The sequence below is a fragment of the Lagopus muta genome, chromosome 1 (assembly GCF_023343835.1).
Source record: "Lagopus muta isolate bLagMut1 chromosome 1, bLagMut1 primary, whole genome shotgun sequence".
NCBI classification, from domain to species: Eukaryota; Metazoa; Chordata; class Aves; order Galliformes; family Phasianidae; genus Lagopus; species Lagopus muta.
In genome coordinates, this window is record NC_064433.1 from 103,984,145 (window position 1) to 104,000,374 (window position 16,230).

Consider the following 16,230-nt stretch of genomic DNA (forward strand, 5'->3'; position numbering starts at 1 on the left):
GCACAATCCTTCATCTTCTAACAAGTGACTTTCCTATTTAAATTAGGAACCTTGAAAGCATTAGAGAACTAGCACCACAGAAGTCATTTATTTTATTATCTTTATAATTTCGTATTTACTGAGGGATGGATTCTGCCCCCATATGCATATGCTTCCGCTGAAGTCGGTGGGAGTCATACACATTTTTAGCAGCTGGCAAAATTTGGTCCTCTATTTATATTCTTTAAATTTTATTCTGGAACCCAATTATTTTAGATGGCTGTTTAAAAAATAAAAAGATTAATTAAAAAATAGAGACTTTGTTGTATTCAGGAATCAGTTGTATGCAGTGCTTGATTCATTCAAGTTGAGCAGACATTTTAGATTAATCATCTGTGGGTGTACTTTCTCACTGCCTTTGCATAACTCCCATTAACGCTAATGTGTGCACTGCAAAGAAAATATGCCCTTTTAAAAAAAAATAATAAACATTTATATTTATTTCCTTGCCTCCACTTTTGCCAACAGCAGTGTCTGTGGTTGCAGACTTAAAACGCTTGCCTGCCTTTCTTCAAAAGGTTTCATCATCTGAAAAGGAATGAAAAACACTTAACATTGAGGTCAAATGGACAGTCAGTGTAATATATGAAGCACATACGTCTCCAAACAAACAAGAAGAGCATGGTTAATTAAATTTGAAATTCTTAAAAATTACTTAGGGAATTCAGTCTCTAGAAGAATTACCACAACTTTTAGTTGGTACTCTGTAGTGAATCAAATGTCTCTGGAAAAATAATAGCAAAAGAGAATGCTGCATTACGTCAGTTACGGGTCAAGAGGATACTGATATGTTACCATGAATCATTCATCAGTAATGATGGATACCACCCATTATCTTGATTTAGCGGATAAGTGAGACCAGATGGTTTGCAACAGTGCTGTATGAACATCTGATAGATTTAAAGAATTTCTATAACTTTCCTGTTATTGAGTGTTTGATTACACAATGCTATGTGAACTTGACATCCAAAACCAAATCTAATCAGATGATATGTGTTCAATTTAGACTTACATGCCAAAAAAGAACTTCAGAGCTGTTTCTGCAGTTTAAGTTGCTTCAGTTGCATAGAAAGGTCTCCTCACAGTGGGTGGTGTGGGATGCATAGAGAAAGAGACAGATCTGTAGCCCAGCTAGCATTGAGATAAATTGTCTTCAGGTCTGCAGCCTGATGTTTTTAAGCAGATTGTACACGGTATGTATTTTAAAACAAAGCAATTACATCCCACTGTCCAGCTGGGTATGTTATTGAAAAATAAAGGTTACTTTATTAGTAATAATTTAATTGTAAGCAAAAACAGATTGAAAATCAGTCATCTTAAACACTTGCATTTTATCAACAGTCAGCTGAAGTCCATTGTTTCCTCTCCTCCCATTCCCAAAGGAAAATCTCTGATCTAATATTCCAGAGAAGCCACTAACTTGATTAAACAGCCCCAGACAGTTAGGATTTGTTTTCTGGTACAAACTGAATGTCCCACGTCCTGCTTCTGTGCAACACACTCAACGGAAATGTTTCAGCACCTGTCTGGAGCTGGTGGAATATACCTGTTCATTTTCTTCTCATTGTCCTCCATGCTTGTTCCCTCACTCAGATCATTCCACTTATAGTAAAGTATGTAGTGTCCTCCTAGAAACATGATGAATCAGTTTTGTTGTCATGTAGTGTAGCCCAGGAAAGTTCAGCGCTAGCAAAGAGTGTTTTGAGGGATTATATGCTGCTTTTCATGCTTTCAAGGAAAGACACTGAGATACAAAGCATCGCACATTAACTGCTTTGGGGTAGGAGTTTGCTCTCCATGTCTGGTGTAGCAGCAGACGCTCTAGCATCTAAAAATGGAAGATGAAAAATGTAATGTAAAGTGACATTGGAAGTTCCTACTTGTTCATGCATTTCAGTGAGAACTGAATCCTTTGAGTCCTTTCTTCATCCAGCTGCTTAATGACACTTTTTTAGTTAGAATATATTCTTAGATAGTATTATTAGAAAAATTCCATTTGCTGTGCTAAGTGGACTTATTCTTAGCTGGGTAAGTCTCAAGTCTGAGAACATTGGGAGTGGAAATGCTGGAAGTAATTCACTTCTCTTTATCTAACAGCCAGTGATGGCAGGTGTCTGATAAAGATGCCATGAAAGGTCACTCACAGAACTTGTGAAGCCCTTGGCTGTCTGCTCAAGGACCTGCAACACCAAAAGGATCTTGCCTATATGTAGCTCTGCTGAGGTCTCTAGAGCGCTGCTGGCGTACACAGGGGTCAAACTTGTCCATGAGCTCTCACTTTGTACTAAGGCTTGTGCTATTAAATAGTTTCTTTGATATCCCAACTGTCACAGCTTCAGAGATAGCCGTGTACCCATAGCTTAATGTTGTAATGTTGATTTCCTGGAGGCGTTGAGAAGTAGCGTAATGCGATACTTCGATAGCATGAAGAGTGGGGGTGGTGGTGCTTCCATGTCATAATATTTACGCTGGAAAACCAAGTGTGGCCTTTGATCTGAAATCTGTAATTAGCTAGGCTTATTGAAAGAAGCCCAAGACAGAACAGGGGTAGCAGTAAAGTTATCAGTGCTAGTGGTAATTCCATTCTTACTGAGATTAAAAGTGCATCCTTAATGCAAATCAGCTGGTGATTGCAATGCGCTGCTATGGCATTCATAGCGATATTCCCATTTATTTTGCAATGAAATCCCTGTCCCCAGTCTGCATGTGTTTGCACACATTTTTAATTCCAACAGACATGAGAAAAAAAAAAAAGTACACCAGCTGAGTTTTAATGAACAAGCACAAGTCAATGAGATGTTTGTAGCTTAAGCAAATAGGATAGTGCAAACTTTCACAGGAGGATACCTCCCTTGATAACGACAAGCAGATGCTAGTTTGCACCAGGTCAGTATATAAACATTATGTACTTGATTGTAAAGCACTGTATTGCAGTCAAATAATTTTGAGGTGATATGTCATAGTAGGATAAAGACCACAACTAATACCTTGTAGAGGTATTATTTATAGGAGTTTTTAAAAGTATTTAGCAGTTGACATAACCTCTCTCAGGCCATAGCTAATAAATAAATTAATTAAGAGGTTCCTCAGAAGTATTTGTATAAGCCCCAGAGATAACACATATCTAGCAAAGATGTTTAAACAGTGTCCAGAGACAGTTATTTTCCATCAGAGGCAAGGAAATTGCCTTGATCCTCCCTTCAGCTGTTACAGTGCGCTCCAGCAAAACCCTTTGAGCCTCTGTGACTGTTAAAATATGGTTGTGCTGCAGTTACTTCCCTCTCAGAGAGCCAGCCAGTCCGCACTGTTCTTTAAGTGCCTTAACCAGCACAGTCACTTTTATATGTGTATGTTTTGTAAGTATTATTTATTTGTAGCCCCATTTCATAAAGGAACAAGGCTTACATGAATGCCTTGCCAGGGTGCTTTTAATACCATAAGGGACTCCTGTCTGATTTCTGCCATATTTAGCATGAGTTGAATACTAAAGGACAGGGTATTACTTCAAGTCCCATGCAAATAAGCAGGCAAATAAAGGAGAGGGACCCTGATTAGTGGAGGGAGATGTGGGCTCAGCAGTTACTTCTCATTTTTGATCTACAAGATGCAATGCTCTGAGCCCAGTCAAGCAGGTGGGTAGCACACCCAGAAGGCTTTATGAGATGTGTGGATGCAAGACACAACTCTATAGGAGCAGGGTTCAGTGGTCTACTACTTTGGGCTGTCTAATTTATATGCAAGATCACTTTCATTTTAAACATGCTGATATTATGAGAAGTTTTAAGAAGACTGAATGAATAGAAAAGGAGATAAACAGATGTCAGTGTTCTTGATAGTAGTATTTTTGTTGCAGCTATCATGAAGAGCAAGCTATTAATAAATGTGAACATCTTTGATTGTGGCTATTCTAAGTCTTCTAGTCATGAATATATTGCCCTGCTGCAGAGGCAGATTTCCCAGCCCACATTGCCCTCGTCCTTGTGTGTTTGCCACCCTTCTTCCCCTTTATTATGTCATAGAATCAAATAATCTTTATGATCAGTAAAATCATCTGGTTCAACCATCAAGCCATGCCAGTGACTGCTCTAGTCCATGTCCCTCAATGCCACATCCACACAGCTCTTGAACACCTCCAGTGACTTCCTGTGCCACTGCTGAGAACTGTTTTTTCCTAACACCCAACCTGACCCTCTCCTGGTGCAACTTGACGCCATTCCCTCTCGTCCTATCTGTTTCCTGGGAGAAGACCCCCACCTCAGAATAAACTCCTTTCAGGTGGTTGTGGAGAGTGATGAGGTCTCCCCTGAGCCTCTTCTTCTCCAAACTGAACAACCCCAGTTCCTTCAGCCGCTCCCCATCAAACTTGTGCTCCAGACCCCTCACAGCTTTGCTGCCCTTCTCTGGACACACTCCAAGGCCTTGATGTCTTTCTTGTAGTGAGATGCCCAAAACATATTCCAGATGGGGCCTCACCAGCAGGTTGTTTGTCCTCTTTCAAGACCCTATGCAACTCCTCCTGCTTTCCCTTTTCATCTCTGATGCCATGACTTCATAATTGCTTTCTACCAAGCCAAGTGTGGGCCACTGGGCATGCATGCCCTGACTGCATGTTGCCCCTGGCCTCTTTTGCCACTGCTGCTGAACAAGCCAGAGGCCATTTTCACAGCTGCTCTCTCCTAATTTCTGTTCTTGCTTAGTGTTTTAATTTTTAAGATCCTTTCTGAAACACAGCTCACCCTGAAGCCATACCAGTGCTGAAGTAGACAAAGGAGATGGGGAGAACACCCTCCGTGGCGCCAGCCTGGGCTTGGGCTGGCAGAGAGCACTTGTGAAACTGCAGTCTCATTCAGTGCTGAGGGACCATGTCTTGCTCCTCATCTGTTCATGATGCCAACTTTTGCCGGTCCCTTGCTATTCCTGCCAGCAGAGAACATCAGATACACCCTGGGGCCAGAAATGGCATAATTCAAGACAGAAAGAAAGGGAAAGAGCCAAATCAACACATTCCCCTTCTTGCTCCAAGATCTCCCTGCATTGTTTTAGAATTGAAATGCTGACACTGCAACCCTTACTGTGTGTAGTAGTTATAGAAACAACCTCCCTGCCTTAAATGTGATGGCTCCTTTAAATCAAACAAAGGAAAATGTTGGAGAAGCAATACTTGGCCTCCTAGCAAAGCACCGCCACAGTACGGAACCCCTGACTGCCCAAAGTTAGTTTCTTCCCCATGGCCATCATGTACTGCATGGCACAAACACAACTCCAATTGAGCTTCCAATTTTGAGTGAAACACAGTTGCTTTGTGTATAAAACTGATATTCATGCATGTTTCCAGACTTTTTCTGTTGCTTGTCAAAACCTCTTTTGATTTAGCACAAATTGTAGACAATTTTTCATGTGACTGATTTTTTCCTAGGCAGTTCATTGCATAGCTTTTGGTTAAGATGTGCCTTTTCCCTTTTCTGTTTTGCTGTTTTACAGTTTTGCTGTATCTGTCTCTTTCATAACTGTGTCTCTATGCTTTTCACAGACTTTGGACTGAGCAACTGTGCAGGCATCCTGGGTTATTCTGATCCATTCAGCACCCAGTGTGGGAGCCCAGCATATGCAGCCCCTGAACTTCTGGCAAGGAAAAAGTATGGGCCCAAAATAGACGTTTGGTCCATGTGAGTTACTTCTCTAGTTTATAATTTGTTACTTTTATTGTTACTGGCTGCTGAAATGGGAAATAAGCAAGAAAATCTGTTTAATTAGCATGACTCTTTGAACTATTTTATACTAATATCTTGATTTGAAAGAGAGCTTTTGCATAACCGTATGTAGATTGATAGAAAGCAGAACAGGGTGTGATTGCAGTAAAGCCCAACTTGATCGATGACTTTGAGACACATTAGTGAGACACGTGTTGTGTCTTCTGGCACAAGATGATGAACATCTTTTTCGTTTTCCCTGAAGGATCCTCAAGCTTTTACACAGTCTCTGTGCACTATCCACAGTCAAGTCTGGCAGAAGTTGTGAAATCCATTCCAGTCATCATTTTGAAAGCATAGCAGTTAGAAGGGAAGAAGAAATGGCCAGAATATTTGTGATGCTGAGCACCTAGCAGTGTTCAGGCAAAAGAATAGACAGCTACGGAGGAAGCTGAAAAGATGTTCTGGAGTCATTTGCTTGTGGTACTGTCAGTACCTTCTGCCCTCCTGTTGGCTATGGTGTCAGTTACCACTGCCTGTCCTGAAGAAGAATTAGATGAAATCAGCTAACTTTTAGCCTTTATTAGTATCTAAGGGTTTTCCCTCACCAATGAACTGGGGATAATAAAATATTAATAAATTTAAATAAAATTATGGAATTGCATTGTTTCCGAAGTTGAAGTGTTTGAAATGCTCTGAAAATACAAAGTACTGTATAAGTGCTGCTCCTGCTAAGAAATGTTGGCCATTGTTTATATGTGAGACTAGGGCATGGATTAATTAATCTCTCATATTGGTCAGCATTGTGATACCTAAAGACTCTAGAAAACTTCCCCTATGGAAGCCTGATCCTGTAGCCCATGCTCCAGGGAGACCCACAGCTAAACTGTCAAGCAGCTACTTCATTTCTTACCCTGCAGTGGGCCATCCCTCCACATCAAGGGTGAGATTACCAGCCCTGAGGAATGCTCTTACTGGTACTGGAATGCAAACAGAGCACAGTCATTCCTGTAAACCATTTAAACTTCTCCAGTAATAATATCCTGCTTTTTTTTTTTTTTTTCATCTAAGAAAGAAAAATATGGTTAACCCCTGCCCTTCCTCATAGCTGAACAAATGGTTGCTGTGATCATAGTTCATAAAAGCACACTGGTTTGGTTTCTTTCTGTTCGCATGCATTCATTCAGCAAACTGGGAAAACCAATTCCCAAAAGGAAGGAATTCCACTCAATTGAATTTAAAGCTCTTTTAAGAGGGAAAAGAATGAGAATCCACTTTTCATCACTGGCTCTGCTGGGTATAAATAAGCAATAACTTTTCTGCTCTGAAAAATGTGATTGTTCACACCTGATCTTTGTGCTGCACCCGAGGCCATGAGGGTCAGCAGAAACTTTTGTGCACTGAACCAGGACCAGTGATGTTCCTGTTGACATAGGCAGTCATACCCAGGGCAGCAGCGGGACATGGCTGCTGAAAGCATGGCATTTAAGCAGCCTGATGGGAGACATAACTGTGAAGCAAAATTGACTGAGAATTTGCCTAACAGCTGGGCTTGGTTCTGTGAGTCCCAGCTTATGTCCTACAAGTTGTGTGACCCTCCATGAGCAAACCTCTGCAAATTCGTGCCCAATCATTGTGCGCAACAGAAGAGTTCCTAATAACTGTCAGACATTAAAGATGACATACAGTCAGAAAGTCTAAGCCTAATTATTTCCTTGTTCCTGATTATTTCCATTTCTTTTTCTGTGTTTTCTTTAAGTGGGGTGAACATGTACGCGATGTTGACTGGAACATTACCTTTTACTGTGGAGCCGTTCAGCTTAAGAGCTCTGTACCAGAAAATGGTGGACAAAGAAATGAACCCTTTTCCCACCCAACTCTCCACAGGTAATCAAAAAAGTGCTTTCAGACTTATTCAGATCCAGTTGGTGGGAACCATTGCATTGAATTTGGGATTGCATGTTGTGTTACCAGCATGGTATGCTAATCATGAAAAATGGTCTTTTTGATTTTAGTCTTGAGCAGATCTGCAGGAGTTGTTGCAGTATAACTCCTTTTGCTTTAACTTAGGTGTATAAGCTGGAGAAACACCAAGTTGTACTGAATATGAGAGAGGAACAAATCTGTGAAAGCCTCTGAAATTGCTTTCAGAGAATAGCTGGTCAGTTTTTCATGTTCAAATATTTTAGCATAGGTTATGGATATATAAACACATTATTTTGGAGTAACACATTCTTGGGAGTTTTCATGATTAGGATTGTGTGATCATAGAATCATAGAATGGCTTGGGTAAGGTGGCCTTGAATGACCTCACACGGGTCATGAAATAATGACACACACACAGAAGGTTATTTTGGAACAGTGACCTGTGATAAACTTTGTGTGTTCATAAAATGCAAATTTGTTGTTGCGTTAATATTAGAAAAATTAACTTTTCTTCAAAGCCATGTCACTAGGCAACAGAATCATTTTTCAGCTTATAGCAAGACTGTGTCAGCATTTGGAATGAACTATGCTTTGTACTTTATTTTTGTGTGCTAAATTTGATGTTCATGGAGAGCTTCTGTTCTTGTCTGGCAGACTGTTTGCAAGGAAATTAAAAGACTGCTCATAGAAAAAGGGTGAATGATCGTGTATTTTCAGTCAGTACACTAATGACAGCAAACCACTATCATGGGGTATAAAAAAAGCCCTTACAAGTTGTTTCACAAGATGAATGCTCCAAGTACAGATTTCCCTGCTTGCAGAATAAATAGTTAAGGATTTTCTCACATGGGTTATCTGTGAATGAAGTGGAATATATTGTTCCTCTTTCACTCAGCATCTGTACGAAGTACATGTTTTCTGCCAGGAATAAATGTTGCTGGCGTGTTATAAAGTGGTAGGTTTACAAGTGATGGGATGCTGCAATCTTGCTTTGTATTTTATGTGGTTGGAGTATTTGCTCTTTCCATTCTGGAGACTCCCCTGTAGGATTCAGTTGCACAAAACCACTGTTAGAATGTTCTACCATACATGGAAGCCCTGCTGAGTAAATTAAAATAAAGATTATACTGACTGTTTCACACTGTACTGATCTAGAAGCCAAATCTTTTGCATCAGTTGCAACAAATTACTATTACTCTTGAATTCAGGGACTTGGATATAGTTGTAAAGATTTGCCAAGTTTGCCAAATAGTTTACTGAACTGACCTCCCACAGTGAGGCTTTTACCAGAAAACAGCTGTTGTTTAATGGCTGTGCAGTAGCTTTGAACTGATGTACTGCCTTCCCAATCATTGTTTTGTTTCAAGCACAGCTATCTTTGTGTGGGAGGTTTCACTGACTTTACAGGGAGAACTCGTGTTGAAGTCTGAATCACCCATGAAAGGTCTGGAGAAGACCAGACCTTATGTAGCAAAAAAGATAATACTACTTTTGACAGGTTTCCTTTTGCTGTTTCATTCATCCTACAGTTTTATCATGGAGATCAAATTTTCTCACAGTCACATCTTTTGACATTACAGTCTCCAATGAAAACAGTCTTTGTTTATCCTCTAAGAACAATAGAAGCTTGAACTTTCAGAGATGATGGAAAATTAGTGGAACAGATTTAAACTTGTTAACCTTTATTCAACAAAGTGTGAACAAAGGTATGCCTCACTCCTTGATTTAAGCCAGTAGGTTTGCACATTCGCCAACATGGCAAACTGTGATTTAACATGACATTTGTTCTTGCTACATTTAGATTTTGGGTCAGTAGATAGAAAATCGGCTGCTCTGCCCTGCAAATTGTTTTATTGGTTAACCTCTTAGGTAGAGTGACCTTCTTTTTCATACATCATGTTTCCTTTTTCTGTAAATTCACGTAGAGATTGCAGAAGAGATATCTTGTAGTAGTATGTTTTGCTTGTTCCTTGTGTTCTCTTTTAACATTTAACTTCACAGCTGCTGAATGCAGGGCTCCTTTATAAAACTAGCTGTTCTTATCACTAAACAAGAGTATGCTTTATTTGTATTAGTTACAGTTTTGTGTGACTATGGATACCCAAAGGAACTGTGTAGCAACAGAGAAAACTGTGGAGTTAGTATTTGATTTTCCCACTTAGGAAACAATTTTTCATTAAGCTGCTTACACAACAGAGCTATCTGATTATTGATTTGAGGTGAGCACAGTTCAGTTATTAAGAAAGTTGATATTCACCTTGCACGCATTCCTTTTTTTTCTCAATTACTGCTTCTGTGTGTTTATGGTCTTCCTTTCAAACTAGAGAAGTGCATTTGAGGCTAAAGAATCTCTTTAAAAAGGTGTGTTTTTAATCCTTAGCTCATTCACTTGATAAGCTTTCTGTCTAGATGATGGAATTTTTGTTAGAAAATCCCACCATTCAAATCTGAGAGTCTGAAAGGTAACATCAAGTGGTACACTATCTTTTAATCATCACTTACATGTTATCCCCTTTTTAAAGCCTGTCAAACACTATGTACCGCATGTGCAACTGTGTATTCCATGCTTTTGCAGCAGAGGAGAAGCATTCCCCTTTAAGAGCATTCAGAAGTCAATCACTTAGAACTTCAACACACGGGTCAACTGATAACTTCCATTTCTTCTGTGAAATAGAGATTAATTGCTATCATGGAATCATGCAACCATCAAAGACCTCTAAGGTCACCCATTCCAACCGTCAGTCCACCCCCACCATGCCCACTGACCACATCCCTCAGTGCCACATCCACATGGCTCTTGAATACCTCCAGGGACAGTGACTGCACAGCCTCAATCAATCAGATCCGTCCTGAGAAGTTATTGCATCTCAGCTAAATGTTAACCGCTATCAGGAACGGAGAGGCAGTGCTGTTGCATGGAGGTGCGTGCAAATTCTTAACAAACACAAGCAATCATCTGTCCATGCCTGTAGTTCAGAGCTTACTCTGGCATTGTAAAATTAAACAGCCTTATTTCATTTTCTCTGTCCAGTTTCATAAACAACAGCTGTATGCCTGGTTTTAGTCAGGCACCCACTTATACTGTGGCATCCTCTGAACGAGACACTAAGTTCATTTTATTCATGACAAAGAAATTGGAAGCAACAGAAGTCTTGTAGCCCATACCTGAAGCTCTCCCTATTTCTGTTCATTACTGAACTCAATCTATTAAAGAAGCTTTAAGAGAAAGTTGTTGGGTTTTTTTTTTTTCTCATGGTACTAATCTCTCATTTGTCTAAAGAGCAAACTTTGCCCCAAAGTTACACCATGGAAACAAAATTCCATCAAGTGCAGCTCACTGGCTAATCAGATTAGTGCTGTCCTCGAGTTCGTCATAAATGAGGCCCTCACATTCCCTCACATAATGAAGCATTGGAGGGATAATTCACAGCATCCTTTGTTCATGAAGCTACTTGGTTCAGCATGAAAAGCAGCTTCAGATGGGTCCAAAAACCGGTTCATTCACTTCATGTTTACTTCCTGAGGGATTAATTTTGCTGTCCTGCAGCTGTGTGGCTAAGTGAAAAGGACTCATTCTTCTTTCTACCACCTAACAGCTCAGGTGGGCAAAGGTGCTGCACCAAATCTTCTCATTGCCTGGGTAGCACTGGCAAAGGAGCTTCTCTGGAGGGCTCCCGTATCTGGAATCAGTTTCCCCTGGTCTGAACCTGCTGCACTTCATACTGCTTCGCAAGCCGCCTTTAATCAGTCTGTCTTTTGCCAAAGGGAAAAAAACAGGGTCTTTAAGGAGCTGTTAGCTGATGTGGGGGCCGAGGGGGATGGTGGCTGGTTTGGGGAGGGGCTGTTTTGTGTTAGGAAGAGTGCTCTGAACCCATGGGATGTGTGCGGTTTCTAGCAGGAATCACTGGGAAGAGAGGAACTAAAATGGCAGAACAATGGGTTACTTGTTTCCCATAACGGAGGGGTTGGCGCCCAAGATGTGTTGACGTGCAGGCTTTCAGGGTACGCAGGGAACAGCCCTAACATCAGCTTGCAGGAGATTTATGAACTTGGATGTAGTCTCTTCCTGCTGTTTCCACAATGCTGCTGTCATAAGAAAATAACAAAAATGTTGGGAAAGACTTAAATTGAAGTACCTGACATAAATCAGTGATTTGTGAAGACAGAGCTTAGAAAACACCTAGCTCATGCCTAGCTGGAATGGTAAATACATAATCATAACTCTCTCTCTTCTTAATATAAGCTTCTCAGTGCTAGACCTGCATTGCAATGGATATCCTCTCAGGGCTTTCTCCGGCTGATGTCTGATGGTTGCAGGATGGTGAAACTAGAAGTTATCCATGCTGTCTTGGCACCTGTCAAATTTAATATTGACTTATTTGATGAGAAACCCTCCCTTGCCCACTGCTCTGCTCTGATGCATCAGCCCAGCCAGTCTGTCACTTTGGACTCAGAGATCTGAAAATGCTTGGGTCGACAGCCAGGCAAACACAAAGAAGTCTTGTAGAAGAGAACCCCATAAAGGCAATGGCACTGCATCTAGGCTCCTGTTTCCAGACGAACACATTGTGAGCAGGCATATCATTCTCTTTCAGCTGAATATGGGAGGAAGGATTCATAAGGGTTTCACAGTGGTGCTGGTGAAGAAGATGAATCATGGCTGCTGTCCTTCAGAATAGGGATCAGTATTTCCATTTCAGGCTCTTTAACTCCCACATAGAATCCTGGAATGGCCAAGGTTGGAAGGGACCACAAGGATCATCAAGTTCCATCCCCCCTGCCACAGGCAGGGCCACCAACCTCCAGATCTGGTGCCAGACCAGGTTGCCTAGGGCCCCATCCAACCTGGTCTTGAACATCTCCAGTGATGGGCTTTGAGAAAAATCCAAGGATATTAAATATTTCACCAAGTCATGGGCAAAGTACACCAGTGGTCCTACTACTACTGCCCAAGGTCTCTACACAAGATCTCTGCAAAATTTGGATTCAAGTAGATAAAACATGCACAGTAGAGTCTAGAGAGTGAACTGTAGCTCTGTAGCAGAATGAGGTGGAAAAAAGCTTCCAAATTGCTGTCCTTCGAGCTGGAGAAACCTGCTGCAGCCATCATTTCTGTTTTTTGGTTGCCATTGACATCATTCAGGGTGCACTTGCTATCTCAGTTCACTGTATCTCCTCTACAAAATTATTCTGGTTTTGGCTTTCCCAGAATTAGGTTTCTTTGTCTTTTCTGTAGGGAATGGTAGAGGACATATTTAACTTGTCATTGATTTGTAGTTGATAAGCTGAATGTAACCTTGATAATTTGAGGAATGAAGACTAGAAACAGTTAAAACAGAATTTATCTTAAGCTCAGACATTGACTTATTTTGAGTCTTAAAGCAAATCACTTGATTTCGTCGTTCATAAGCATGTAAGAAGCGCATGACTTACAAATACAGGAAAACTACTTTTGAGTTTTTTTGCAAGAAAATCCCAAGGGATGGTTGAATGTTATTGGAATTTGAAAGTTCAGTATTTGAAAAAAGAATGAAGCCCATTAATTTTACTCTTTTAATTTGGCCAAAACCTCCTGCAACTGATTGTAGTCTGGATGGAAGCCAGAAGAGAATTTCTCCAGTCAATGGGAGCAGAAAACTCAGTTTTCCATGTCTTTCCTCCCAGCTCTCCATCCCTCCCCTCCTCTCTGCTCAGCCCCTGTCTATCTTTCTGTTCTGTACTCTGTATGAGTGATTTTTTGATAACCTCATTTCTCAAACAGAAATGAATAAGTTTTGACTAGCTTGCTCAGAAACTTCAAACAAGCTCTGTAACAAAAGGTGCTTTTTCTCATCCCCCTTATGACTCTATAAATGTTTGTTTATTTCAGTTACCAATCCTGTATCAAGCTTTCTTTGTTTTTCAGGACATTTAAGCATACTGTATAGAAAAAGTTGCATTTTAGTATTTTAGCATTTAGTTCTTGATCAGGCTACATGGCATAACAACCCGACTATTGTGTTAAGTCATAAAGTATATCATAGAATCATAGAATCGCAAGTTTGGAAAGGAGCTACAAGATCATCTGGTCCAATCATCCTCCCACTACCCTTGCTACCACAAGCAGTAAACCATATCTTGTAGCTCCTCATCCAGATGCCTCTTGAACACTGCCAGGGACAACGACTCCACCACCTCCCTGGGCATAGGGATATATATACATATATATGGCATATATGACATAGCTATTGTCTTTTCTTGATTTCTTCACAGGGGCCATCAACTTTCTACGTTCTCTACTAGAGCCAGATCCTGCAAAGAGACCAAACATCCAGCAGGCCCTTGCGAATCGGTGGCTTAATGAGAATTACCCTGGGAGAGCACCACCTAACGTCCCATATCCAAACAGGTACAAAAGAGTGGAGAAAACCTGCCAGTGTGTATGTACATTAAAATGTGAACAGCTCTGATGCTACATTTTCATTCTTTATATGACAGCATCCCACTGCATTTTCTGAGGTTGCTTTTTTGACTCAATTTTTAAAGCTATAAGGATTGGTCATTAAATGTGTGCTTCCCGAAGTGGTCAAAAACAGTAGCTTAAATTAGAAGATGGCATATGATACAGTTGTGAGGTAGTCTGAAGTGCAGATCACGTGAGCTTACAATGGACGTGTACAAAGACATCACTTGTAGTCTTGTTCTTATTTGTCAGTAGAGCCAGGATGTTTTGCAATAGCTATACCCATTTCTGATGCATGTGTGAGGGTTCTGTGTATTAGGTAACCATGCAGACCGTGGTGAGAAAGCTCAGAGTTAAATAATCTTGCCTTGTTGGTTGTTGATCTTTAATACCTGTGCTGTACTAAGTGTGGGACTAAATGCAAACAGATAACAAATCTCATGTCCAGACCAAATTGCAATCTAAGGAAAAATAAGGAAGAAAGAAAAGTACTTCTGGTCCACTTCAGAAATAATCTTTCTTAACTTTCAGCATCTTTAGTATGGAGTCTTCGCATGATCCAGTCAACCTGGGCTCTCATTATAGTCAACAGAGAAAAATTTTTACAGAATGATTTGTCTGACTTCTCTTTGATTCTGCAGCAGTGACATTGTGCCCAGGAGATTCTGCTTTCTCTCCTGTGACTGTAAATGGAGCCTCAGGCAACTCACTTAGAAATGCATGTCTATATTTGATCTGATAAAACCTCCTTCCTGCATCAAAGCCTTTCCGCTGCGTCTTACACACAATCTTGTACCTGCAGAAGATGTTGTAGGAGTTACTAGCTTGCAGGCCAATACACAATCCAGCACTGAGGCAGATAGAGCAACTTGAAGCTTAATTTTGGAGCTTAAAATTTGATAGTACTCCAAAATTTCAGTCCTAACTCACTAATAGGCAAATCACTATGAGAAGAGCCTGACTTCTACCCTACTATTTATTCAAGTGCTAGATCCTGATACAGTATACATCTAGGGGTGTGACAGTCTTTCTTTGAATGTCAGAACCACTGTCCCTACTCCAAAGTGATTTGTTGTTCACCAAATAGGCCGTCTTTCTGTGTTGATGCCCTGAAGGTCTAAGTGCCTAGGCAAGCTCAGACCGTACGTACAGACAGCCTTGAGCATTCATCTGAAATTGCAATTTTGCTGTTAAAAGTGCCTCCCCACCTGTTTTCCCCTCTGGTACTGCTATCCAGGTGAATAGGACATGTTTAAGAACTGGAGGACCTAACTCTGTGGGGCTGAGAGACACTTTTCCTTCTATGCACAGGGAACTGCGGTGCAGTAGCTTACCAGCAGGCATTTCCCTTCCAGAGTTAGTGTTTCAAGTATTGTGTTGTGGACAATGATTGTGACTATGTATTTCTTTGACCTGAGCAGAATAAGATGTCTCTCACTCACAGAATCTGGTTGGAGAGACATTGAACAGTTTGGATACTTGTTATCCAAAGGGTGATATCGCTAGATCCATCCACTGAAGCATATGTGAGGCTAACTGCATGCAGTGGGATCATAGAATCATACATAGAATGGCTTGAGTTGGAAGGGACCTTAAAGGTCATCTAGTTCCAACCCTCTGCCTTGGACAGAATTGCCAACCACAATACTCAGACACATAAGAAGGATTGTTTTGCAGGGAGCAAGACGGAGAACAGGCAGACTCATTATCTCAGCATTACTGCCTGAAATTTAAGGTCAATTGAGTTAATTTGTACAACAAATGGAAATCTGAGTTTCCATGGTGCACTGGACTGTACTGAAGTGCACTCTACATATGAACATTATATGGTAAAGAAGGAGAAAACAAGTGTAAACTGAATGAGTCGTTAAGCTAATGAAATCACTGCCATAATGAGTCTAATCAATCTACTAAACGTGGCATCTGTTAAATGAATGTAAGTGTAACTGAGAGCTGTATGGGTAATTTAATTCTCTTGCTGAGTGTGTTCTATCTAGGAAGAGGAAAAAAGAAAGAAATACGGCTTGAATGTGATTTCAGAATTCTTCTGCATTTGCAGGTGCATTTTCATGCCTCTGTTTTTGAGTTGTTAGCTTGCAGTTATCAGGCCTTAGTCAGGCTGTGATGGAGGTA

The 16,230-nt window shown here is 40.7% G+C and overlaps 1 protein-coding gene across 3 annotated transcripts in view; it reads left to right on the forward strand.

Annotated features, from left to right (window-relative positions):
• Positions 1 to 16,230, forward strand: part of HUNK (hormonally up-regulated Neu-associated kinase) — a 57,973-nt gene that overhangs the window by 27,904 nt on the left and 13,839 nt on the right. For all 3 annotated transcript variants that reach the window (XM_048934153.1, XM_048934152.1, XM_048934154.1), the window contains exons 4-6: positions 5,570 to 5,705; positions 7,489 to 7,616; positions 13,908 to 14,043. In XM_048934153.1, coding sequence (XP_048790110.1) covers positions 5,570 to 5,705; positions 7,489 to 7,616; positions 13,908 to 14,043 — 400 coding nt within the window. The remainder of the gene's footprint in view (positions 1 to 5,569; positions 5,706 to 7,488; positions 7,617 to 13,907; positions 14,044 to 16,230) is intronic.